This window comes from Nuphar pumila, chromosome 3 (genome assembly GCF_984573655.1).
Source record: "Nuphar pumila chromosome 3, dmNupPumi1.hap1.1, whole genome shotgun sequence".
Taxonomy (NCBI): Eukaryota; Viridiplantae; Streptophyta; class Magnoliopsida; order Nymphaeales; family Nymphaeaceae; genus Nuphar; species Nuphar pumila.
Window position 1 is genome coordinate 126,543,976 of NC_143251.1, and position 27,059 is coordinate 126,571,034.

At 35.1% G+C, this 27,059-nt stretch overlaps 1 protein-coding gene across 2 annotated transcripts in view; it reads left to right on the forward strand.

The window, feature by feature from the left end:
- Positions 1-27,059, forward strand: part of LOC149843677 (protein CHROMATIN REMODELING 5-like) — a 146,557-nt gene that overhangs the window by 28,558 nt on the left and 90,940 nt on the right. For both annotated transcript variants that reach the window (XM_090000014.1, XM_090000015.1), the window contains exons 10-15: positions 4,944-5,007; positions 6,946-7,039; positions 7,211-7,298; positions 7,385-7,519; positions 12,453-12,644; positions 12,809-12,876. In XM_090000014.1, coding sequence (XP_089856140.1) covers positions 4,944-5,007; positions 6,946-7,039; positions 7,211-7,298; positions 7,385-7,519; positions 12,453-12,644; positions 12,809-12,876 — 641 coding nt within the window. The remainder of the gene's footprint in view (positions 1-4,943; positions 5,008-6,945; positions 7,040-7,210; positions 7,299-7,384; positions 7,520-12,452; positions 12,645-12,808; positions 12,877-27,059) is intronic.

Consider the following 27,059-nt stretch of genomic DNA (forward strand, 5'->3'; position numbering starts at 1 on the left):
GACAAGGTACGTGCAACCAAGCAAAGGGATAAAAGTTTTAGAGATTTTTATGGTCTCTTATCACCTATTTGGGATGAATTGGCTATGTTAGAACCAAAATGAGAAGGTTCGACAATTAAAATGAGAAAACAAGTTGAAAGAGAAAATCTCTTCTCTTTCCTATATGGTCTTCAACCAGAATTTGAGCAAGTTAGCTCATCTTTACTTCTTAGGACTTCGACTCCTTATATAAGTGAGGCCCTTGCTCAAATATGTCAAGCCGAAACTAGACTTGGAATGCACAAGTCTAGTGACGAGGTGCTTGCCGTATCAAGACCCGATAACTTCGTAAAAACTTATAAACCTCCTTATTTTGAAAGGAAATTCAATGGAGGACATAATGGGGGAGAATATAATGGAGGATAAAAGGGAGGAAAAATTACTTGTCAATATTATAAAAAACTAGGGCATATAAAACCGGATTGTCCTAAACTCAAAAAGGTGTCCACGGTAAGTGAATAACCTCAAGAATCAAAGAAAGAAGACAACTTCAATGATTTGACGATTGGAGTTCATTTCACAAATACTAAAAGTCACTCTTTCTACATCCAGTGCCGCTGTCTCTTCTTCTCTAAGTCCTCTTGAATTTTGGATTTGGGAGCGTCTTTTTACATGACTCACAATGAGTCCCTACTATCTGATTGCACTAATTCATACTTTTCTTGTGTGTCAACCGCCGATGGTACTTCTTGAAAAGTTTAAAGTATAGGAAATCTTGACAATGATTCAAAAAAAGTTTTTTGTTCCAAATATTAGGGTTATTCCAAAACTTGATTTAAACATTTTTTTAGTTTCTCAAATTTCCGATTATAAGTGTAAAGTATTCTTATCATCTAAGGCTTGTTGGTTTCAAGATCTTCAGTCAGGAAAGTTGATTGGGTAGGCTATAGAAGAGGAGACCTTTTACTATATGGATTCCTTATGTCTACCTAAAGATTCTTTTTGTAATTATATTTAAGAAATTAATTTAGATCTTTGGCATAAAAGACTAGGACATCTAAGTGCATCTAAATTATCTCTTTTTCCATTTTTGGAAAAATTTTGTAAGGAAAAGGAATTTGTATGCAAAGATTGTATACTTAAAAAATGCAAATGTTGCCTTTTGGATCTAGAACTTGACTAATGAAAGTTTTGAATTAGTGCATTCGGATGAACTAAGACCCTACTTATTTTAAAAGAAGTCCCAAAGAAGTTTTGATCCGAAGTCGCCCTCACCGCGGTTTACTTAATAAATAGAATGCCTTCTCAAACTTTATAAAACAAATCTCCAATTGAAAAACTTTTTAAGGTTACTCTCGATTTGAAAAGATTAAGGTTTTTTGGATGTAAATGTTTTGTGCTTCTTGAAAAATACAACAAACTCTCTCCTAAAGCTATCAAATGTGTCTTTTTTGGATACGCCGAAAATAAAAAAGGCTATCGATGCTATGATTTTAAAAATGATAAAATTTATGTATCTAGAAATGTAGCATTTTTTGAAAAAGAAAAAAGATTTGATCTTGAAAAACCTAAGAATCTGAGTATAATTTCTTGTTTGACTTATTGCCTAAGTCCAACATTGAAATTGATGATGAAATTAGTGATAGTATTGAGACAACTGATGAACCAAGTGAAGAACCAACACATAACATTATACAATACTCTAGACGAGATAATGGAGAGCATCCATGTGCCCTTGAAAAATATAGTCAATCAACAAATATAGAAGAATCTAGTGTTAGAAGATCTGAACGAATACCTAAACCTCCAAATAGGTTTGTCTCCTATGAATCATTTTTCTTAAACTATAGGTTATGTCTTATTCACTCATATCATGAGCCATCCAATTATAGGGAAGCCAAAGATATAAAAAAATGGGTAGAAGCTATGAAAATAGAATTAGATGCATTGCATAAAACCCATACTTGGGAAATTCAACATCTTCCTAAAGAAAAAAAGATAATAGGATGAAGATGGGTATTTAAGGTAAAAACAAAGAGTGATAGATCCCTACAAAGATATAAAGCTAGGTTAGTTGTGAAGGGATACTCCCATAAATATGGTATAGATTATGAATAAACCTTTGCCTCAGTAGCTCCCATGACCACAGTTAAGACTCTAGTTGCAGTATCATCCATTAGGAATTGACCTATATCGGTTAGATGTTAAGAATGCCTTTTTAAATGGCAGGTTAAATGAAGAAGTTTATATGGATCCTCCCCTTGGTCTGACTATTGGAAATTGTATGGTTCTTCATCTTTGAAAGACTTTATATGAGGTTCAAGAAGCTTCTAAAGCATGGTATGATCAGTTTAGTGGAACTATGGTTAATTTTGGATTTAAGTCATGTTATACAGACATTGCTCTTTTTATAAGATCTACAGGTACTTCACTTACCATTTTGCTCTTATATGTTGATGATATGATCATCATTGAGAATAATCAGAAGAAAATTAAAATTAAAATTATATGTAAAAAATCTTTTGATATGACTGACCTTGGTTTTTTGAGGTATTTTTTAGGTATTGAAGTAACATATTCACCAAGAGGATACATTCTCAAATAAAGTTTGCAGCTGATATTGTTGCATGTTCGAGAATCACAAACACAAAATATGCTGACACTCCTGAAGTGATAAATGTCAAAATGAGAGTTGAAGATAGAGTTTTATTAGATGATCCAACTCCTTATAGGCAACTTATTGAATCACTAATGTACTTATCTATTACTAGACTAGATATAGCGCATGCAGTGCATATTGCAAGTCAATTTCAACATGCGCATATGTCAGTTCACATGAGTGTCGTGTTAAGAATAGTTTGATACATCAAGAGGACTATATCTAAAGGGCTATTCTTATCATCTTCTTCATCTTTAAATCTTATTACTTATACTGATTCTGACTGAGGATACGATCTTAATAACTGACACTCATCTACGAGTTTTTGTGTGTTTGTAGGTGATTCCCTAATTTTCTGAAAATGCAAAAAACAATAGAAAGTGTCATTATCTTTCACCGAATCTAAATATAAGTCGATGACTACAACAACAACCGAGGTCCATGAGATCGTTACTTTCATATTTAAGTGTTGATTTTTCAGAACCTTCAAAGTTATGTTGTGATAATAAAAGTGCCATATACATAGCAAACAATCATACATTTTATGAACGATGATATAAAGAAACATGTTTTAAAGTTTTTAAAATATAAAATAGATAATACTAACTTAAAATAAATGAAAAAGAGTTTTCCCAAAAATATTGCGATAATATTGTGATATTTTGTCTTCTGGCGATATTTTGAAAATATCGTGAGATATTACCTTTAATATCGGCTACCTTAAAATATCGCCGATATCGGTGACAATGGTTCTGATACTATAAAAAGAAATTTCTGACCTTTCCTCACCTTTAAAATGTGGTCAATTGTTGGGTTATCCAATAAACCTGTTGTGGATTATCTTGAATACATATGTGCGGGTGTATTTCAAAAATTGTATGATCTAGATCTGTTATATTCTTGCTGTTTTGGTGGAATGTTATAGCTAAAAAAAATTGTACAGACTTGGATCAGTCTTAAGTATGTTTAGATCAAGTTTTAGCTCCTATGTTGTCCAAAGCACTAAATGTTCCTTGATTTGTAATTATATAGTTGTGCAGCTCCTATGTTGATAGGTGATGTCTTACCCATGCTTTTAACTTCTTAGTTCAAGTCGTGAATCTTACAGGATATCCTATCTGGCTAAACTTGATCTGACCTGGTGCAACCTGGTAGGGGGTTGGGCCTGTATGTCAGATTACTTGGTGGGATTCAAAGGCTCTAGGGAATGCTGGAGGATAGGAGACCAGTAGATTTACTTTTTTATAATTGTTTTTGTGAAAACATTGTGCATTTTCTTTGGATTGGGTTAGGCTTTTCCACCTTTCATATGAACCCACTGGAATCTGAATCTAGCTAGTAGGATCAATTATTATCTAACCAAATCTGGCCTGCTGATGCCTTTGATGACCCTGAAGTTTCCAACACATCAAACGATGGCTATTTTCATGTGGGAATTCCATAGGAGCCTGTGTCAAAGGTGATCATATTAGGTGCACTGCCAAAAAAGATGATTATGCTATCAAGGGTCATATTTCCTCTGGGAATGGCTTGCAGTCTCCTGTTTGCCATTACAGTAATAGGTAACCATGTGCATACTTACTCTCCTTTAAAAAAAATATCATGCATACTCACCAACTTTTCTTTATGAAGCTTTCAGTTTCCATGGTCCACTTGTTTGCATTTTCTTGTCGTTTCCTTGTGTTATTTTATTTTCTTAAATTTATCTTTTTCTTTTCCCTGGTTCAGATAATCAATACATGCTAAGGTGAAGAGTGTGTAATAAGATATCATAAGGCTGAACTGGTGGTCATGTTTATTTTCTATACTCCGTACAGCTTGAGTTTGAGGTTATAGTTTAGGCTGCCTTTGTATTTGCAAGTTTTGGATAAAGATGAAGAGGTTGCTTTAAGGTTTTGAGATTAAAAGATAGTATATTGATGACTTGATCGTTGGTTTGTTCTTTCACGTGGTCTGGGTTTAAGGTGATAATTGAGGCTGTGTTTGTATTTGCAACTTTGGGTGCAATAGAAATGTTTCACTTCAACATCACGTCACGTGTTTGTGTTGTGCAAAATTACTTTCCCCTCCCAAATTCTACAAGAGCAGTGGAAAACATCGTGGCAAAAATTCAGTTGTTTTAAGGGACTTGGTTTCCCTCATGCTGGGAAAATTTTTGAGCAGCAAATGTCGCATGCCTGTGTAGTCATCTTTATCAATTTCAAACATGGGCCTTTATTCTTTGCTTTTGCTATTTGAGCACAAAGTTATGTTACATCTTTTGGTGGTTTTTATGATATCCTTTTCTCTTCATTGAAATAAGCAGGCTCGGGAAGCAGCTATGACTGTCGTGGGAAAAACGGTGGATTCCCAGAGAAAAAAGAGTAGAGGTGCGTTGTATGCATGTTGCTGTTCGAAGTTATGCTTGTGCATTCCATAGTAAACAAAGCGCTAATCAATAATTGAGAGAGAGTGCATGAAACACTTTTGAAGTAGGTCTAGAAATGAAGCATCCATGATAATTGTGTGTTACATAATTTATTCTCTCTCTCTCTATCTCAGAAATGTTTTGTTTATAAATTATAACATGATTTTCTTATGAGTTGAAACAAGATCTATTAGATGATAACCCTGCAGACTGTGTATAAATGAACCCAGTATATGCAATAGGAGGTCAAAGAGAACTCATGCCTAGCCTAGGGAACATCAACAAAAAATTGATGCTATATGAAGGATAATTTGCTACTCAATGGTGATAATCAATTGTGATTAAAGGACGTCGAAATCAATATAAGTTAATACATATGACAACCTGATTTAAAAAAAACACACAAAAATGATCAGCAGGTCCTAAAAGAATATAGCATGCTTATTCCAAAAGAATATAGCATTCCTTATGTACGTATGTATATATAAATGCGCATATTTATATTGAAGAAATCAACAGGTCCTATAGATTAATGATTGAAAAGAACTTGACATATTCATGTAATGAAATAGAAAGAAAAAGGTGCACAAAAAAATCCACTATGGGATGGTGCACATAAGTTACTAAGGGCTAGAACAAACACTCAAGAGCTCACAAGCCACTAATAGGCATAACACAAAGGCATAAAATATAATTTTATTATATTAACAAATGCTCAAGAGAAGCATTACAACAAAGGGGACAAGATGTCCCTTATATAGGCTAAAGCGAGGGACTAAAGGGGGGCCATTATAGCTGTTGGGGAGCCCCATCAGCTATGTGGACTAAAGACCATAATGCCCTTACATAAAAAAGGAAAGACAAAAACAAGAAAAATAAAAGAAATGAAAAATATCAAATCTGCCTCTAATGGGCAAGATCTATTACACATAAAATTACAAAAATACCCCTAGAGGGTATTACTTATTACAAGAGAAGAAACACACACACATATGTGTGTGTATACACATATATATTTAACAATGCAATAAATCAAAGTAATGATGGCATGTCGACTAGAACTGGTGTTGGTATCCATATGAAAAAGCCTATCACAATGAATTTGGTGTTATTATAATTAGTTATTCATTTTTTTTGTTTGATAGAAAAAAGGAGTAATATGAATCAATCCAGATTATTGTGTACACTAGAGCGAATTCTTGATTGGAAAGTACTACTACAGGGTCCTGTCCAAAGGGAATCTCTGTATATAGTTTGTGGTTTGCCAGAACGGATATGGAAGTCACAAGTATATTTAGGGCACATTTGGTTTTTCTGGGCCCCATTTTACTTTAAATCGAATTTGATTTGAAGTCATGGTTCAGAATCACATGAGGTCCTATGTGATTCTGAATCTCACATAAATGAGAAAAAGAGGCAAATGATAGTCCATTGGGCTCATTTTCTGATGTTTGGTTGCCTGTGCAAATCAGATTCGTTCTCTCATTTGTATGAGAATCTGAATCTCATGAGACGATACCAAACATGCCTTAGTCTTTTTGCTATATTGTTGATGAACTGTTAAGAAAACATCTCCATTTTATTGTAATAACATCAAACTGCCAAGTAATCAGGTAAACAAGGTTGAGTTTGTGTAGTGGATCCCAGATAGGTAAGTTGCTTGGCTTATCCTATCTGGTTGTGTCCAGCATGCCAAGTAAGTCCAACATGTTTTGCAGTAAGTTTGAGTCAGGATGTGTCTGATGAATGACGGACTTGAGTTGATTGTATTCTGATTTTGAAGTTCACTAATTAGCTTGCAGTGCCTTGCACTGCTCATCTGGAAGCCTCAGTAATGGTTGATTCAATTTGGAGTATGGTTTGCAACATTCAAGTGACCATAAGCTGCATTGTTTTCCAGCCAGCTTACGCAAACTTGATCAGCAGCCAGGATGGTTGAGAGGCGGTAACCTTCGTGACTATCAGCTGGAAGGCTTGAATTTTCTGGTTAACAGGTACCTATTCAATTTTCTACGTTATATTGACCTTGTTATTTGTTATATTGATTTTGTTCAAATCATCTTAATCATCTTCACCATATATGATATCATGGCTCTGAATTTTTACTCAAAGGCTAATAATTTGTTGTCAAAGAAAATTGCTTATGGAGCTTTTCCCCAGTGCAGTTGGAGAAATGATACAAATGTCATTTTAGCTGATGAGATGGGTCTTGGTAAAACTATTCAGTCTGTTTCAATGCTCGGTTTTCTACAGGTATCACGTGACTATATCCATTTTATAAATTGATGCTTGTGCTATTTTTTTTATTTTTTGTGTAACATATTAGTTGCTCGTTGTAGAACGCTCAGCAAATTCATGGGCCCTTTCTTGTTGTTGTCCCATTATCAACTATAACAAACTGGGCTAGGGAATTCCGAAAGTGGCTTCCTGACATGAATGTAATCATTTATGTTGGAAACCGTGCTAGCCGAGAAGTAAGTATGGCTTGCTAAACATGCTTCTTTGTTTCACTTTCTTACTTTATGGTGTTTGCTGGTATATGGCCTTGTGTATTAGAAACTTTGGCAATTTATTGGTTCTACCTGTTCTGAAAAAATTGCTGCCAGAATTTGGCTATGCCTTACTTTATGGCCTTGTGGTTCATCATCTCTGTGTCGTGGATACAGCTATTTTTATTGGGTTTTCCATCGTAAGGGGATAACATGCATAAATTAGAAATAAAGATCCGCTGGACATAGGTTGACATCTGGTTGTAATTATATCCACCATTTAGTATTCACCTCATTTTGGAAATCATGCCTAACAATTCTGTGGCAAAGAAGCATAATATGCTATTCGTTGGATAATCTCTTCTCTCAGGAATTATTTTGGGTAGCATAGACCCTAGCTATTAAAGGTGTGTTCCTGGTTTGTAGTCATTGACTGTTATCCTGGTTCATATCTGTTTAAGCAAATGGGTTGATCAAAATTCTGACCCAAAGCATGATTATGAGCTTCTATGGAACCATATGTGGTTCTTTGTCCAGACTTGACAAAATTTTAATATTGGAAAAGAAATAAAAAGGAAAATATGATCCTTAACCTTTTATAGGGGGAGCCAGGGTCGTAACTGTGAACCAAGTTCACCTTTTCTTCTAATGTATAGTTCTACATTAGAGAAATACTGTAACTTTAAACAAGATAAATGAAAAGGTAAAGGTGAACTTGTAATACTACACAAACCCTTTACCTTGTGTAATGAAATACAAGTGCCAAGAACAATGTCACAAAGTGACTACAAAGAAGGCACAAACACATAAACAAGATGCCACTAATGGGCAAAATACAATAAGCCACAAAGGGCAATCACCAAACACACAAAGTGAGAAGAGAGGGAACTAAAATATAAATAATTAATGTATTGAAAAATGCTTGAAAAAGCGTAAAGAATGATGGGGTCTTTAACCCTTATTTATACAATTATGGGGACCAAGGGGAGCTCCCAAATATGACCGTTGGGTAGGGTCCCAACGACTCCAATGGAGGTGTCTCTTTTGCTCTTTATCAAATAAAAAATAAAGAAACCCAAAATGTCTCTATTGGACATGTCTATTTACATAGGAACAAAAAGACTAAATTGCCCTTAGTAGGCATTACAAAAGATATAAGTAAATATATATATATATATAAATATATATGTATATATATATATATATATATATTACAAAAACATAATATATATATGCATAAATACACACACACACACACACACACACATATATATATATGAGAACTGAACATATTAGGCCCCATTTCTCGTTCTGCTCCATTCTACCCCATAGGTTTTAAGTGTTTCATGATAGATAATTGTTAGATGTGTTTAGAATGTTCTATTTAGTGGGAATCGACTCTTGGATCATGTTTTTTTGACGAAAAAATATTTTTATGAGCCGAAAAAAACTGGTACCTTCATAACCATTGATTTTAGATCATCGGAAAAACCTATATACAAGTCACAGATTCTGTCGATCCAAAAGCCGGTTCCCACTAAACAAAACCTATAGATCACATCTACGGTGTTAGATGTGAGAAAAGAATACTTAAAACTATGATTTTTGAAGGGGCCTTTGCTATCTAACCTATTTTCATTTTCAAGAAAGGTGACATCTTTTGAAATATAGAGCTTGTTTTTTATTGGATCAAAACATCGGTACCCTTTTGAATTTTCACCATAGCCCAAGAAAACACATTCAATGGCTTTTGGAGATAGTTTATCATTTTTTTAAGTACATAACACTTACAACCAAAGATTCTTAGTCCTTTAAAAATCGGGAGTCATTTTAAAAAGTTTTTGAAATGGAGAAACATTTTGTAATGAAGATGAAGGAGTTCTATTTATTAAGTAAGTTGAGGCTAAAACGACGGCCCAATTTTTTTTGGAATGTTCATTGAAATTAAAAGAATCCTAGTGGTTTCTATTATATGTCTATGCTTTCTTTTCGCTAACCCATTTTGTTGCGGAGTTCTAGGGCAAGAACTTTGATGACAAATTTTATTTTGTTTCAAGTAGCTTTGAAAATTATTTGACATGTACTCCGCTCCCGAATCCAATCTAAGAATAGATAAGTTGCTAAGAAATTAATTTTTAACCATTATATGAAATTTCTTAAAAAAAGAGAACACATCGGATTTATGATTTAGAAAATAAATCAATGTGTATCTACTAAAATCATCAACAAAAATAACATAATAAGAGTAACCTCCTTTTGATATGACCAGTGAAGGACCCCATACATCGGAATGCACTAATTCAAAAGACCAAGTATAACTAAAGGTTCTATGAGGAAAGAGAATGGATTTCATTTTTCCAAAAATACAATCTTTATAATATATATCTTTTTCATTACATATATTTTCCAAAAAAGGAAAAAGATACATTTTCGAAAAACTAGGATGCCCAAGTTTCTTATGCCAAGTATCAGTACTTTTGTTTAGGCCCTTACATTGGAACCGGGCTTGGTAACGACCAAAACATCATCATTCTTATTGGTCATGCCGAGACAAGTTTCTTCTTGACATACCTTGGCAAGCGCATCTTCAAGAGGCATAGCTTTGGTTCTATGAAGGGGGTAAAACCTCACTTGTTTAAATTTTGGTCTTAGACCATGAAGGAATTGAAGAAAGTGTTCCTTCTCAATTTGCTCTCTTCTAATCTCAACATCTTCGGGAGCCACTCATTTAGGCTCAAGAAGTGTTAATGCATCTCAAAGAGGAGACAAAATACTAAAATAATGTCGGACACACATGCCCCCTTGCTTAGTGGATCTAATCTTGTCTTGACAAAAATATTGTCTAGCAAGATCTTTTTGGGTATACATACCCTTAAGAAATAACCAAACTTTATTGGCTCTTCTAATTTTAGCAATGTTGGCACATATTTTTATGTCAACATTGTTCATAAACCATGCTAAGATTTTTGCATGGTTGATTTCCCAATCCTCTACCTTTATTTGATCTTCATTGATGGCTTTAACACGATCATCTCCAACAAGAGCTTTCTCAACACCTTCTTTGACCTTGGTGAGCTTTAACAATGGTTCAAGAGAAGTTCCCGTCACAAATCCCCAAGTTTCTTTTTTCTAAGATGATTTTCCATACCCGAAGCCCATGTCAAGTAGTTGAATCCATTGAGTTTGAAGGAGAGCTCCACTCTTGATTCATGCTCCATGACGAAAAAAAGACAGGTAAAGAGGAAGAGAGGGTAACACACCTTTGTCATAATCTTCAATCACCACAAGACCTCCAAGATCAAGAGAACCTAATGGGCTTTGATACCATGTAATGAAATGAGTGATCACAAGTGATATCCCTAAACATGCAATAACAAGCCACTAATGGTCTAGATACATAAAGTCACAAGGTGTCTAGGCACAATAGCACAAGAGAAAACAAAAGAACATAAAAAAATAATGTGTTTTATTGATAAAAAGCTCTGAAGAGCCATACATACAAGGACAAGGTCCCTTATTTATACAATAAAGGGGAGCACAATAGGGTCTTGGGAGCTCCCCAACAGTCACATTTGTGACCGTTGGGGGGAATCCCAACAGTCCTATAGTGTGGACAGTTTAGTTCATGGTCAAAATGTCAAAAAGTCAAAAAAGTGAAAATAGAAAAAGTACAAAATAAAAAAGACAAAAGTCCCTAATGGACTGTGCTAAGTACATATGATAAAACAACAAAAATACCCCTGAGGGTTATGTTAATATACAACTATTATACATATATATATATATATCAAAAAATATATGTATATAATAACATACAACAATACGTAAGTGCATACATTTTAACAATGATAACCATATATTTTAACACCTTGTATATATGTATTCCAATTTAAACCCAATAGGAGAGAGCGAGTGGGAGAGGTTTCTAATGAAAACGCCATCACAATAAAGTTTTCCTACTTGAGAGTTTGGTGCTCTCATTAGAAATCTAAAGAAGATATTTTTGTCATGATACATAAATGATAACCTGTATGCTCGAACTTATGGCCCTCTCTACCCCAAACCGGTGTGCCCATATTTTCACATAAAACATGTCCATTTCCATTTTTTGGAGCTGAAAGTTTACAGAGGTGTAAGAGTTGGAATATCTCCTTGGGGGGAATGCCTGTGATAGTTTGCTTGTCTTTGTAAGAGGATGATATACAGATCCATCATTCTCAAGTCATTTGCAACTCATAATCATCTTGATGATTATATTTAAGATACAAATAACATGAACTACATTATGGTATGTTATGGTCCTGATCCTGCGTTTAAACCCATATGTAAGTTCTATGCTTCTGAAAATTTATTTGCATCCTTAGGCTCCATAGAATTTGAAGAAACAGGTTCTATATAAAATTACTTGGCCACAAAAAACAAATTGTAACTTGGATTACAATATCCATTATTTGACATACATGTACTGTTAAAGAAAACAAATGCAAGCTTTCTTATTTTGGTTGTTTCTCTATGAGAGAATTTGGGTTTGAAAAGATGGTTAAAGCTGCACATTGCCTTCTGCTTCAACTAGTGCACTGTACACCCTTTTCCTAGCATTTTTTCTAGATATGGGGAATATTTCCTCAATCTATTGTTCTTTTATCTATCAAATAGCAATATGGTGATCAGTTAAGACTCAAAGATCAAGCCTCTACCATTTCTTGCTGCGGTGATACAATGTCTAGGGTACTTTTAAGTTATAAAAAATGGTGGCAAACTTGAGAAAAACATTTATTGTTTTACACAGGCAGAAATCAGCCGCCAGGAATAATTTTCACACCTAAAGTTGGGTCGAGAAATCACTTCTTGCTCATTTTTGAGCTAGCTTGGTTTAGTTGCTCATAAGAAATTCACTCTTTTTGCGCATTGGCTGCAGATATGTCAACAGTATGAGTTTTATACAGATAAGAGGAGTGGTCGGCATATTAAATTTAATACCTTATTGACCACGTATGAGGTGGTATTAAAAGACAAGGCTGTTTTCTCCAAAATTAAGTGGAATTACCTTATGGTGGATGAGGCTCATAGGCTAAAGAATAGTGAGGCTTCATTATATACAACCCTTTCAGTGAGTTGCTCCTCCAACCCAAATCTTTCCTATTTTTTAATTTTCTATTATTTGCTGTAGTTGAGCTTTTTAATATTCATGACAAGTCACTGCCACTTCAATTCAGCATGCAGTAAAAACTTGTATGGCTGGGAATGTGAATGTTGGTATTTGTGTTTCTACAGGAATTGAGCACCAAGAACAAGCTGCTCATCACAGGAACACCACTGCAGAACAGTGTGGAGGAGTTATGGTATGTTTGCATATCTTATTCATCTATTTGTATTTGGTGCATGCATTAAGCATTCCTTGTTTTATTTGCTCTTGTTTGGTTTGTACTGCATTTTGCTATATGAATAACTTTAGTTTGACCAGAGAAAAAAAGCCTTTGTCTGTGTCTCTGTATGCGCGTATGGGTGCATGTCTGAGAGAGTGACTCATAATAGAATCCTTTTGGATGCAGAAGTGAGAGAAACCCTTTTATATACTAAAAGTGGCCAATAGAACATGTTACCAGTGTTGAGGAATGTAACGTATGTAGTATTAGTATATGTGCTACCATTGCACTCTTGTACATATTATTTTTCAGGGGTGTTCTTGTACTTAGCTATGGGGGTGTTGTAGTCAATGATTTTTGTCTTTTTGTGAGTCAAGGGAGGACAACTCTCATATTTTGTAACCATTTTAGTTATTCTTTAATGAAGATTTTAGTTTGCTCCTCATCTTCCTCTTGCTTGATGTTTCTTCTATGCATGGACTTGTCTTTGTTCATGGTATCCGAGCATACTTGGAAAAAGGGGACCTGATCTGAGGATGGCATGGGCTTGGCTTTGTTCATGGTATCAGCGCATACTTGGAAGGGGACCTGATCTGAGGATGGAGACTTCATTCTTGCAGTTCTGAAGTTCACCTCGGAACCCATGCTTGTGAGTGATGATGTCAGCATTGACTGTACAGACCGTGGATTTTAGCCTGGCTGAGAGTTTTGGTAGATCTTGATTTTAGGAGTTCATAGAATCAAGAATCAAGAATCATGAAGATTGGATCAGTATTGGATTTTCTACAGATTTTTGAATATTTTCTGGATAATAGGTTGATTTGGAGTCAGATTTGGGAAATCTACTCATATCCACCTTATAGGTAGCTTTTGTCGGTCTAGATTGGATGCACTTTGGTTGTTTTTGTGTATGCAAGCAGCTGGATGCTATTTGGGTGCATCCTATGGTGATTTGAGTGAGTTTTGAATCTTTTGATGTGTTTTTGGGAGTGTTATTATAGATGGTAATTGTATTTATGGAGTTTTGGTCTTATCGGCTTGCGACAAAAGGCTTAACGGTGGGGTATTTTGCTTATTTGTGACTGTATTGCATCAGTATGCGACTGTTGTGGCTGAGTTTACTCTAGTTGGCCGGTTTCTTTTTTGGCGTGTTTAGTATCACTTCTTTATCAGTTTGCATATATTAAGAGGGTGTTGCTTGGTGCTTTGATTATTTCAGCATCATGTGGATCTTGTGGCTGTATCGAGGTTGTGCACAACCTATTTTGATGCTTGCATTGCTCTTTTTTGTGTTTTTGTGCAGGCACTTAAATATTGTAGTTGAGGTCTGTGGTGAGATTGGAGAAAGGAGGATCTATCCAAATTATTCCAATGAAGTTGGACAGAACCAAGTATGGCTATTAGTCAGACTTCATGACTGTTGTAGTGGAAGGAAAGGGGCTTGGTCGCTATTTGGATGGAAACATTAGTAAACCCAAGACTTCATATGCGGATTATGAAAAGTTAATGAGCGAATGGGAGATGAATAATGAAGATTAAAGCATGGATCCTGGGCTTGGTGGAACAAAGGATTGTTGTAAATATTTCTAAGTATCAGGGGGCTAAAGAGTTGTTTGGATACTTGAAGCAAGTCTATAAATTGGAGAACTGGATGAGATAATACCAATTAATGCAGGATCTAAAGGTAATGAAACAAGGGAATAAGTCTATTCAGGAATTTTACTTTGAGATGCAGTAGGTGTGGAATGCCATTGCTCTAATGGAAAGTCACAAGAAGTGTGAAAGGTGTATGAAGTGTGACAAATGCAAGGACTGTTAGACATGTTTAGATATGTGCGATCAGTATACAAAGATAATTCACTTAACTGAGTTCCTCATGACACTTCATCCTGAGTTTGATGACCTGTAGAGTGCTGTGCTTTAAAGGATCTTCTTGCTATCTGTGACTCAAGCTCTTGTAGGGCTTATTGCAGAAGAAACTAAGATGAAGTCTCTTGGGTCATATATGTCTAGAGATACAATTATCATAGCTACAGGGCAAGCAGGTGGATATGGTGGTGCCAAATCTGGGATACTCAAGATTGATATGAGTGGAATGAGGTGTCACTACTGCAAGGAGATGAGCCATATGAAGAAGGTTTGCCTAGTGCTGAAGAAGAAGCAGAATATGAGAATGGTCGGAAGTGCTTTTGCTTCTAGTGCTATGGGTAGTGTGAAGAGCACTAGAGTGGATGAAGAGAGTGGGTTTGCAACTATGTACCTCCGCTTATGATGCACATGCTGTTAGAAAGTGAGTTGAAATGAATTACAAGAATGCTCAATGCATTCACAAGGTCCAACATTGGACAAACACAAACCCGCAATGGGAAATAAAGGAATGGTCCACTAAGGGACACCACGAGAAGCCTACGAAGAGGCATAAAATGAATACACTTCATTGAATGAGGGCCTAAAAGGCCATACAATACATGGGGGGAATGCCCCTCTATTTATACACAAAGGAGAGAGGGAGAGAGAGAAGACCTTGGGAGGCCCAAAGGGGACTCGTTGGGCCCCCAACGGTCACATTTGTGACCGTTGGGGGTCCAACGACTCCTTTGGTTGGGACCCTCAATGCAATGCATTAATTGCATTTTACAATAAATAAAATAGAAAAATGAAAAATAAAAAATAAAAAAGGAAAAAGGAAATGGAAAATAAAATACATGTAAAAAGACTAAAAATGCCCCTAATGGGTAGAATTACAAAAATACCTTTATCGGGTATATATATATATATATATATATATATATATATATATATATATATATTTTAACACCCCCCCTCAAACTTTGTGTGGGGATAACGAAAAGTTTGAAAATACAAAAGGAGGGTTTCCGGTCTTCAAAAAAATCTTTAATGGAAGTCATCAACTTTATAGCACATGAAAGAACTTTGCAAATGTCAGTCTTTAACTGTCTTTAATGATCATCCCCAAACTCCTTTCACGATGTACCATTTATGCTTCTTTCATCCCATCTTAAAGATCCTGTGGAACAAGCCAAAAGAATTCTAAGTAAAAAGTATCTTTGTATCTTAATCAAATACGAGATATCAAAAATGGATAATAGGCTATAACATTGATTAAGAAGGACAATGATTCAAAAGATATTTTATGCATTTCGATTGAGTATTATGCAAAACACGAATTAAACTTAAATATTGATAAAACACACTAAGTTCTTGAAGAAAGATAAGTGCACAAAGGCCACACTAAGAACATTTGAACAAAAATATCTCCAAGAACCATGTAAAAATGCCTTCAAAGATATGCACTTCAATCACCAACACCACAAGGGAATACGTGTGCAAAGACACACCAATAACACTTGAATAAAAGTACCCAAAGGTACAAAGGGGACACCCACAAATGCAAAAGATTGAATCTCTTAGAATAGGTGAGCACCAAGGCTCCTTAAAGCATTCTCACAAAGGGTTTTATCTATATTTGGAAGTAAGGAGTGTTTGCACGGAGAACAATCACAAGTGCACAAAGACATTTGTATTAAGATCAAGTAAAAAATTTCATGTATTAGAAATATATCTAAGAAGACAATGTTCACACAAGAACAAATTGCTCCCAAGGGAATGTGTATAAGAGCATACGAAAGAAAACATGTTCAACACACATAAATCAACAATAGGGAGACATTTTATCAACAAAAGATGAGTTAATGATTTCTCTCACATCTTAGAGAGAAGAAATTCTATGCCAAACAAATGCCATATATGAACTTGCAAGGACATGATCTAATTAAAAAACATCCACCCAAGAGTCAAGAATGAATATTATTTGAGTAGAGAACCTTACTCATTGAGGAATTTCTCACTCAAATATTTACAAATGCAAAAACTCACTAGGTGACCAAAAATCATAATCACTTAATATGCAAAATATTTGAATCCCCTCATAGGTTAAATGCCAAGATGTAAAATTGATTTTCAAATATGCATATCAATGATATAAGCCTTTTATCTATAAATATTTTTCTTTGCAAGTAGTAAGGATTAAGAAAAACTCATTTAGAAGGAAATCCCATGTGATATATGGGGATCAAAAACAAATTAATAATGAAATTTTGCAAATTTCAATAATCGTTCTTCCACTACAAACAACCACCTTATTAGTCCTCCAAAACCCATAAATCAAGTGTATAAGCTACTAGAACAAGAACATAAACATAATGCCATTAAAGGCCAAAGACACACACAAAGGTGTGTATACAACACCTCTTGTCTACATATAATAATACTTGAAATGAGTGTATCAACGACAACAACAAGAGAATAAACGCCAACATGGACTAAAAACATCTCTTGTCTACATAAAATGATACTCAAAATCAAGCATGTTTAGCTACTAGAACAAGAGTATCACGCCATCCATGGGCTAAAACACACACGAAGGTGTGACAATACATCTCTTATCTACATAAAATGACACTTGAAATGAGTGAAAGAAGCCAACCATGGGCATACATCTCAGCGACTAGAACAAGGACACAAATGCCAACATGGACTAAAATCACACACAATGGTGTGAATCAACGTGCCTTGTCTACATATAATGATACTCAAGACAAGTGTGTTCAGTTACTAGACTAAGAGAACAAAGCCAACAACGGGCTACCAACACACACAAAGGTGTGGACAATATGTCTTGTCTACATATGATGACACTTAGATAAAAGGCATAAAAGGAGAAGATACTTGAGGCAATAAGACTTGTAATGACAAACATTTAACAAATTATCAATTTCAATATATCTTAAAACACTTATGGTTTCAAACTTTAGACATCCATCACATGTATACATAATTAAGAGCATCTATAATAAAATCAATGGCCAAAATAAATGAGTGATACACTCATAATTAGAGATCACATAACAAGTTATTTTAGAGTCAAACTACAAGTTGACAATCTAAAATGACATAACACGAGATGCACATAACTCACCTCAACAAATATCTCTAATATAACAATAATAAGGCCAAACAAATGATGCATTAAGTAACAACATGTGATGGACAAATATAAATGCCATAAAAAGGTAATAAACACTTAAGGGAATCATTTTCCAAATAAAAGATTTTACACAGAGGGCCGATTTGAAAAATCAAATCAAAGGTCCAATATAATCAATCACAACAATATGCCTTATAACAACAATTTTGCATAAACACGAATTATGCTTGATCATGATTAATTCTTCAATTTATACAAAAAAAGACTTATCATGAAACATTAAGCAAATAATGCATATGAAATTTCTATATCATGTAAGAAGAGAAAGCTCACGAAAGCTCTCTTTTAATGAACATAATACAACATGCTAAAAAAAGCACACATAAAATAGAGAAAATATCTCATTAAAGTGGGATGGAGCCCACACAAGAAGATGATTTTGAATGCAATAGGTTCAAGAATGAACCAATAAACATGCACATAAAGTGCGAGTACACACACCCACTAAGGGGTGAAGCCAAAAGAAGGCTATGAAATCATTTATCATAATGCAATCACATTTTAGAGAACATTGAGTTATCATGTAATGAAGCAGAAGGTGGTCTTTCCACAAATGCTCTTCGAACACTCAAAAGGAGGTGTCTAAAAGACACTTTAAGCAAAACCCATAAAAAGGGTAAAAGAGGAACACACATAAATAAACAATTTTATTTATGTAAAAGAATGCTTAAAAAACATTACAAAACGGTTATCAAAATGTATTCAAGACAATCTAGAGATGAAAAATCTAGAACCATTCTCAAACATTGAGAACATCTTAATGCTATCAATTGTAATACAAAAATACATATTTTCAAAACATGACACACGCGAGTTTAACAAGTAACCAAAGCATATGAATAAAGAAACCATATGTATGCATTCTTATAGAAAGATTAACAAGAAATACTCAAGTAAGACTTTGAGCCACATGTTTCATACAAAAGACATGCTTCTAATCAAGCTTATATATGCAAGAGATAAGTTCACACAAAAATTATGTTAAGTATGTGATGCGTCAAAGATCTTAAAACATGAACATGCATGTCTTATCAAATACAAATTTCAATTGATGATTATCATATATATATATTGTTAATATATATATACATATACTTATATATATACATTCGTATATATATAAGTATATATATACATATATGTATATATATACATATTCTTTTTAGTGAAATACCCGATAGGGGTATTCTTGTAAAACTGCAAAATGTACTTTTTATTTTTTTTCTTTTTACCTTTTTCTTTTTCCTTTTTTATCTTTTGTTTGAACCACAAGGGGCCCCACTCTTGTAGTCGTTGGGGCCCCAACGGTCAGATTTCTGACCGTTGGGGGCTCCCAACGACTACAAGGGAGCCCCCTTGTGGTCCCTTCTTAGTGCCCTCCTCCTCTATAAATAGAGGAGGTGTTCCCCTCTTGAAGGTATGGGTTTTTACACCCTTCTCTTCCTTTCTTCAATAAATCCAACTTATAACTTTAAGTCATTTTCTATATTTGAGAGTTTTGTGTGTGCACATTTGGTGTTTGTGTTCTTGGCTCTAGTAGTCACTCTTAAAGAGTGACTTTTTGTTCTATTGGTGCTTTCGCCTCTTTTCATTACATGGTATCAGAGCTCGGTTGGTGATTGGGCTTTTCCTTTGTCATCTTGGAACGCGTGCCTCTCAAAGTTTTGAAGAAAGGAAGAATATTTGGTGCCGATGGAACGTGACTCTAAAGTGGAGCTTTCTTTCAAGCTAAATGGGTCCAACTATCTCATGTGGGCCTCCGCTATGGAAAATGATCTAAGAGGTAAGAAACTTTGGGGCTTTGTTATGGGAACTACTCCTGAACCCTCTCTTGTTCTTACCAAAATTGAAAATGAAGTTGAAAAGGCTTTAGATGGCGATGAGCGCATCAAAGCCATTAATGAACATCAATCCAAAATTGAGGATTGGGAAAGTAACCATGCCAAAATTTTGGCATGGTTTTTGAACAATGTAGACCTTAAAAATTGTGCCAATATTGCCAAATTTAGAAGGGCCAATGAGGCTTGGTTTTTCCTTAAGGGTATGTATACCCAAAAGGATCTTGCTCGGCAATTTTTTTGTCAAGAAAAAATTCGTTCCACCAAACAAATGGATATGAGTGTTCGGGACTATTTTAGCTCTCTAACCCCTCTTTGGGATGAGCTTGCCCTTCTTGAACCTAAATGGGTTGCTCCACAAGATATTGAACTAAGGAGGGAACAAATTGAAAAGGAGCACTTTTTTCAATTCCTTTATGGACTTCGCTCGGAATTTGAACAAGTGAGGGCATCTCTTCTCCATAGAAGCAAAGCCCTACCTATTGAAGATGCCCTTGCCGAGATATGTCAAGAAGAAACTCGACTTGGCTTGAGCATTAGGAGTGATGAAGTTTTGGCCGTTAATAGGCCCAGATCGAATGTTAAAGCATATAGACCTCCCCACTTTAACAAAAATAGTAATGGGCCTAGAAAGGGAATTATATGCCACTATTGTAATGAACCGGGGCACATTAGACCGGTTTGTCCAAAGCTCAAAGGAAAGGTTGCCGCGGTTGGAGAAAGTTCTCCAAAGAAGGAAGAAAGTACCAAAGAAGGAGATATCAAAGAAACTCTTAATCATATCTCCGAAGTTCTCCAACACCTTCTCAAGTTTTCTCCTTCAACATCCGGAGCCGCCATCGCCTACTCTTCATCACCTCCAGGTATGTGGATACTAGACTCTGGTGCTTCTTTTCATATGACATCTCATAAAAACTCTCTTTCAAATGTTTTTTCCGAACCCATGTCCTCCTATGTTTCAACGGCCGATGGAACGTCATTAAAAATTGAAAGTATTGGAACACTTGACTTCAAAAAATCTCAAAACTTTTTTGTTCCTAAAGTAAGAGTCGTCCCAAAAATTATTTTAAATCTCTTTTCCGTTTCTCAAATCATCGACCATGGATGCCAAGTCTCTTTCTCACCTAAAGATTGCACCGTGCAGGATCTCCAGTCAGGGAAGCTGATTGGGCAAGGCCATAGAACGGGTGATCTCTATTTTATGGACTTTTTGACGCTTCCATCTAAGTCATCTTGCAATCTTGTTAAAGACAAAAGTATTGGAATTTGGCATGAGAGACTTGGTCATCCAAATTTTGTAAAAATGTCTCTTTTCCCTTTTTTGAACAATACTTGTAAAGACAATCACATGACTTGTAAAGATTGCATTTTTAGAAAATCTAAAGCTATTCTGTTTCCTCAAAGAAGTTACTTTACCACTCGGCCATTTGAACTTGTTCATTCCGATGTGTGGGGACCCTCCCCAATTCTGTCTAAAGGAGGTTTTTCGTATTATGTGGTCTTTATTGATGACTTCACTAGATTTACGTGGATATACCTCCTAAGTCGCAAATCCGAAGTCTTCTCCTTCTTTAAAGAATTTCATGCAATGGTTAAAAATCAATTTTTGGGAAATCTATCTATTCTTAGGTTCGATTCGGGAGGTGAATATATGTCTAAAGATTTTCAAAGTTACTTAAAAGAAAATGGAATTTGTCATCAACGTTCTTGTCCCAACACTCCGCAACAAAATGGTTTTGCGGAAAGAAAGCATAGGCACATAATAGAAACTACTAGAACATTATTGATTTCAAAAAATATCCCAAAATCCTTTTGGGCAGAAGCGGTTCTAACCTCAACATATCTCATCAATAGAATCCCTTCATCCTCTTTGAAAAATCTTTCTCCATTTGAAAAACTTTACAATATGTCTCCCGATTATAAAAGATTAAGAATTTTTGGATGTAAATGTTTTGTTTTAACTCACAAAAATGATAAACTTTCTCCTAGGGCTATTGAATGTATTTTCTTGGGATATGGCGAAAAACAAAAAGGATATCGATGTTTTGACATTCTTAAGAATAAACTTTATATCTCAAAAGATGTCACATTCCTCGAAGAAGAAAATGGTTTTTCGCATCAACCAAACGAAAATATTGACTATTCCTTTTTATTTGACTTGTTACCTCAAGAAAACATCATAGATGATCATGTTGATCCTAGTGAATCTCTTAATGAAGATCTTGTTGAACATCCAAATAATGATCAAAACTTAGAAGAAAATGCTTCAAGACCAATACAAGTCTACTCTAGAAGGAATGAAAGAAATCCTCCGTGTGCTCTTGAAAGATTTTCTCAAAGTGAGTCGATAGAAGAAACCTCTCGAAGAAGATCAAATCGCATTCCCAAGATACCAAATAGATTTGTTTCTTATGACTCTTTTTCTCCTAATTATCGAGCATGTCTTCTTGCTCTTCACTCCTTTCACGAACCATCTCATTACAATGATGCTAAACAATATGCTCATTGGAATGAAGCTATGAAACTTGAACTTAATGCCCTTAAAAGGGCACAAACTTGAGAAATCATTGATCCTCCCAATGGCAAGAAACCCATTGGATGTAGATGGGTGTTTAAGGTAAAAACTAAGAGTGATGGTTCATTAGAAATATATAAGGCTAGGTTGGTAGCCAAAGGATATGCCCAAGAGTATGGGGTAGACTATGATGAAACTTTTGCCCCAGTTGCTCGAATGACTAGTGTTCGAGCCCTTATTGCTATAGCTTCTGTTAAAAAATGGCCTATCTTTCAACTTGATGTTAAAAATGCCTTCTTGAATGGCAATTTAAATGAAGAAGTTTATATGGAACCACCTCCAGGTATGAATTTAAATGAAAAAATTTCAAAATTAAAAAAAGGCTTTATATGGACTTAAGCAAGCTCCTAAAGCTTGGTATGACAGGTTTAGTAATGTATTAATCAATTTAGGTTTTTCTTCTTGCTATACTGACACTGCTCTTTTTGTTAAAAGGACAGGTGACTCCATTATTATGCTTCTGCTGTATGTTGATGATATGATCATCACTGGGAATGACAAAAAGGGAGTAAATGATGTTAAGTCTATGCTAAAAGATACTTTTAATATGTCTGACCTTGGTTATTTGAGATATTTTTTAGGAATTGAAGTGGCTTATTCCGCACGAGGATACATCTTATCTCAAATGAAGTTAGCTGCAGAAATTTGTACCAAATCAGGAATCTCTAATGAAAAGAAAGTTGAGACTCCCGAAGTTATCAATGCGAAACTAAGACTTGAAGATGGTGTTCTTCTTGAAGATCCAACTCCCTACCGTCAATTAATTGGATTCTTCATCTATCTATCCATCACCCGTCCTGACATAGCTCATGTGGTTCATGCAGCGAGCCAATTTCAGCACACACCTACCACGGTTCATATGGCGGCCGTAATGAGAATTGTACGATATATCAAAAATACCATCTCCAAGGGACTCTTCTTATCCTCTTCCTCATCTCTTGAATTGACTGCTTTTACTGATGCTGACTGGGGAGGAAATCCCAATGATCGTATCTCAATTACGGGTCTTTGTATTTTTTTAGGTGAATCTCTCATCTCGTGGAGATGCAAGAAGCAACAGAAGGTCTCCTTATCATCTACTGAAGCTGAATATCGGGCTATGGCGATGACAACTATGGAAATCGTATGGCTCAGAAGTCTCCTTGCTGACATGGGCGTCCTCATTTCCACTCCTACCAAGCTCTGCTGTGATAACAAAAGTGCGATATATATTGCCAGCAATCACACCTTTCATGAGCGGACAAAGCATATCGAAATGAATTGTCATTATGTTCGAGACAAATACCTCAGAGGGACTATCTCATTACCATATGTTACTTCAGAGTATCAACTAGCTGACTTCTTCACCAAAGCGCTCCCAACTCCACGATTTATATTTCTCCTTAGCAAACTTTCAGTCTTCTCCCCGTAAAGTTTGAGGGGGCGTGTGTTAAAATATATATATATATACATATACTTATATATATATACATTCGTATATATATAAGTATATATATACATATATGTATATATATACATATTCTTTTTAGTGAAATACCCGATAGGGGTATTCTTGTAAAACTGCAAAATGTACTTTTTATTTTTTTTCTTTTTCCTTTTTACCTTTTTCTTTTTTCTTTTTTATCTTTTGTTTGAACCACAATGGGCCCCACTCTTGTAGTCGTTGGGGCCCCAACGGTCAGATTTCTGACCGTTGGGGGCTCCCAACGACTACAAGGGAGCCCCCTTGTGGTCCCTTCTTAGTGCCCTCCTCCTCTATAAATAGAGGAGGTGTTCCCCTCTTGAAGGTATGGGTTTTTACACCCTTCTCTTCCTTCAACAAATCCAACTTATGACTTTAAGTCATTTTCTATATTTGAGAGTTTTGTGTGTGCACATTTGGTGTTTGTGTTCTTGGCTCTAGTAGTCACTCTTAAAGAGTGACTTTTTGCTCTATTGGTGCTTCCGCCTCTTTTCATTACAATATATGTGTGTGTGTGTGTGTGTGTGAAATGCAAGTTTAAATTATATTTTTGTGAAATAAGATATCATTGACCATCTCAAAAATATATATATATATATATATATATATATATATATATATATATATATATATATATATATATATATATATATTTGAAAAAACTTCAAATATTTAAACGTGATCCATATTTCTCATTTTCTAAACACAAGTTCAACGATGATTAAAATACTCACAAAATTTCAAATTCATATATAGATACCATGTGAATAAAGAAACTTTTTCTCGTGTGTAATGCATAAGCTTACTATTTGAAAAATTCAAAAAAATATATGATACGGAATTTCAAGAAGAAGAGAGAGAATACAATACTGTGAAGAATCCTTGCAAACAATCAAGTTTTCAAATAACTTGATACTTCAAATACTCAATACACAAAATAAATGCACAGTGTTTATAAGCTTTACACCACAAAAGAAGTGCAATAAATGCACAGTGTTTATAAGCTTTATACCAAAGAAAGTGCAATAAATGCACAATGTTTACAAGCTTAAGGAGACAACTCCTTACTCTAATAATTCATACAATGGGCTCACGTAGCCTTATTTATAAGCAAACTTAAGAGACGTTGGGCTATTCCCAACGTCTCTTATTAGAGACGTTGGGAATCAGCCCAACGTCTATATTTTAACATTATGTACACAGTCAATGGCTGACAGTCAGCCACTGACTGTGTACAAAAACATTATATAAAAAAACAAAAATAAGAAATGAAAAAAACCACAAAAATAAAAAGATAAAAAGGAGGAATTACAATCATATTAAAAAACATGAATATGCGTAAAATGTAGAAATGACTAAAATACCCCTACAACCAATACAATAAAGAAATATATATTTTATATATACAAGTAGATGAATACATATACATATATGAAACATATATATGTATATGTATCTTCTTTTATATATATAAAATATATATAGAAAATACATTGTCTTATAAATTACAATTTAACACCCCCCCTCAAACTTAGGGCAAGATGACCGAAAGTTTGCCAAGGAGGAAATTGAACCGCGGAGCACACAAAGCTTTGGTGAAGAAATCTGCCAACTGATATTCTGAAGTTACATATGGAAGATCTATAACTCGTTTTAGATACGCTTCCCGAACATAGTGACAATCCATCTCAATGTGTTTAGTCCGCTCATGAAAAGTATGATTTTTGGCAATGTATATTGCACTCTTGTTATCACAGCATAGCTTGGTGGACCCTGCTATTGAGATCCCCATGTCTTCTAATAGCTGATGAATCCATACAATTTCCATGGTAGTAGTCGCCATGACACAATATTCAGCTTCTGTTGAGGATAAAGACACTTTTTGCTGCTTCTTACATCTCCATGAAATCAGCGAGTCTCCTAAAAACACACAAAAACCAGTGGTGGAGTGACGGTTATTTGGGTCACCTCCCCAGTCAGAGTCAGTAGAAGTAATTAATTTTAATTCAGAAGAAGAGGATAAAAATACTCCCTTATTTAGTGTGCCTTTTATGTATCTTACGACTCGCAAGATGACACTCATGTGAACTGATGTAGGCGCATGCTGAATCTGACTTGCAGTATGGACTGCATGGGGTATATTTGGTCTGGTAATACTCAGATACATCAATGATCCTACAAGCTGTCTGTAGGGTGTAGGATTCGAAAGTGGAACCCCATCATCAATTTTCATTTTTGCCCCTACTACTGTAGGAGTTTCACAAAGCTTCTTATCTGTAATACCTGACCTGTCAATGATCTCAGAAGCAAGCTTAGTTTGAGATAAGAAATATCCTCTAAGGGAGTGCTACTTCAATCCCCAAAAATAAGTTAGAAAACCCAAATCAGGCATTTCAAATTTATCTTTCAAGATAGATTTTATACTCTTAACCCCGTTAGAATTACTCCCGGTGATGAGCATGTCATCAACATATAATAATAAAATCACAATCCCTGCATTGATTTTTTTAAAAAATAGAGCAGTGTCAGTAAAGCAAGAGGAAAATCCATTTTCAATCATTACGAAGTTAAACCTATCATACCAAGCCTTGTGGGCTTGTTTTAGACCATAAAGTGCTTTTTGAAGACGAAACACTTTTCCCTTAGGAGTCTCCATTCCAGGTGGAGCATCCATATAAACTTCTTCGTTTAAATCGCCATTTAAAAAAACATTTTTAACATCCATTTGATAGATGTTCCACTTGTTGATAGAAGCAACAGTTATAAGACATCGGACAGTGACCATACGAGCTACAGGAGCAAAAGTTTCTTCGTAGTCAATACCATACTCTTGACTATATCCTTTTGCAACCAAACGAGCTTTATATCTTTCAAGGGATCCATCACTTTTAGTCTTTACTCTGAAAACCCATCTGCACCCTATTGTTTTCTTACCTTTAGGAAGATTTTGAAACTCCCAAGTTTTGGCTTTTCTCATAGCCTCAAGTTCATTGTCCATTGCACTAATCCATTCAGGGCACTTTCGTGCTTCTTCAAAATTTCTAGGTTCTATATAAGAGTGAATGGCACTAAGGCAAACCCTATATTTAGGTGAAAAAGAGTCATAGGAAATGAACCTAGAAGGAGTCTTTCTACTTCTTTCGGTTCTACGAGAGATCACTTCGCTCTGAGGAGTACTTAGACTAGCATCATCATATCTTTCAAGAGCACTTCTAA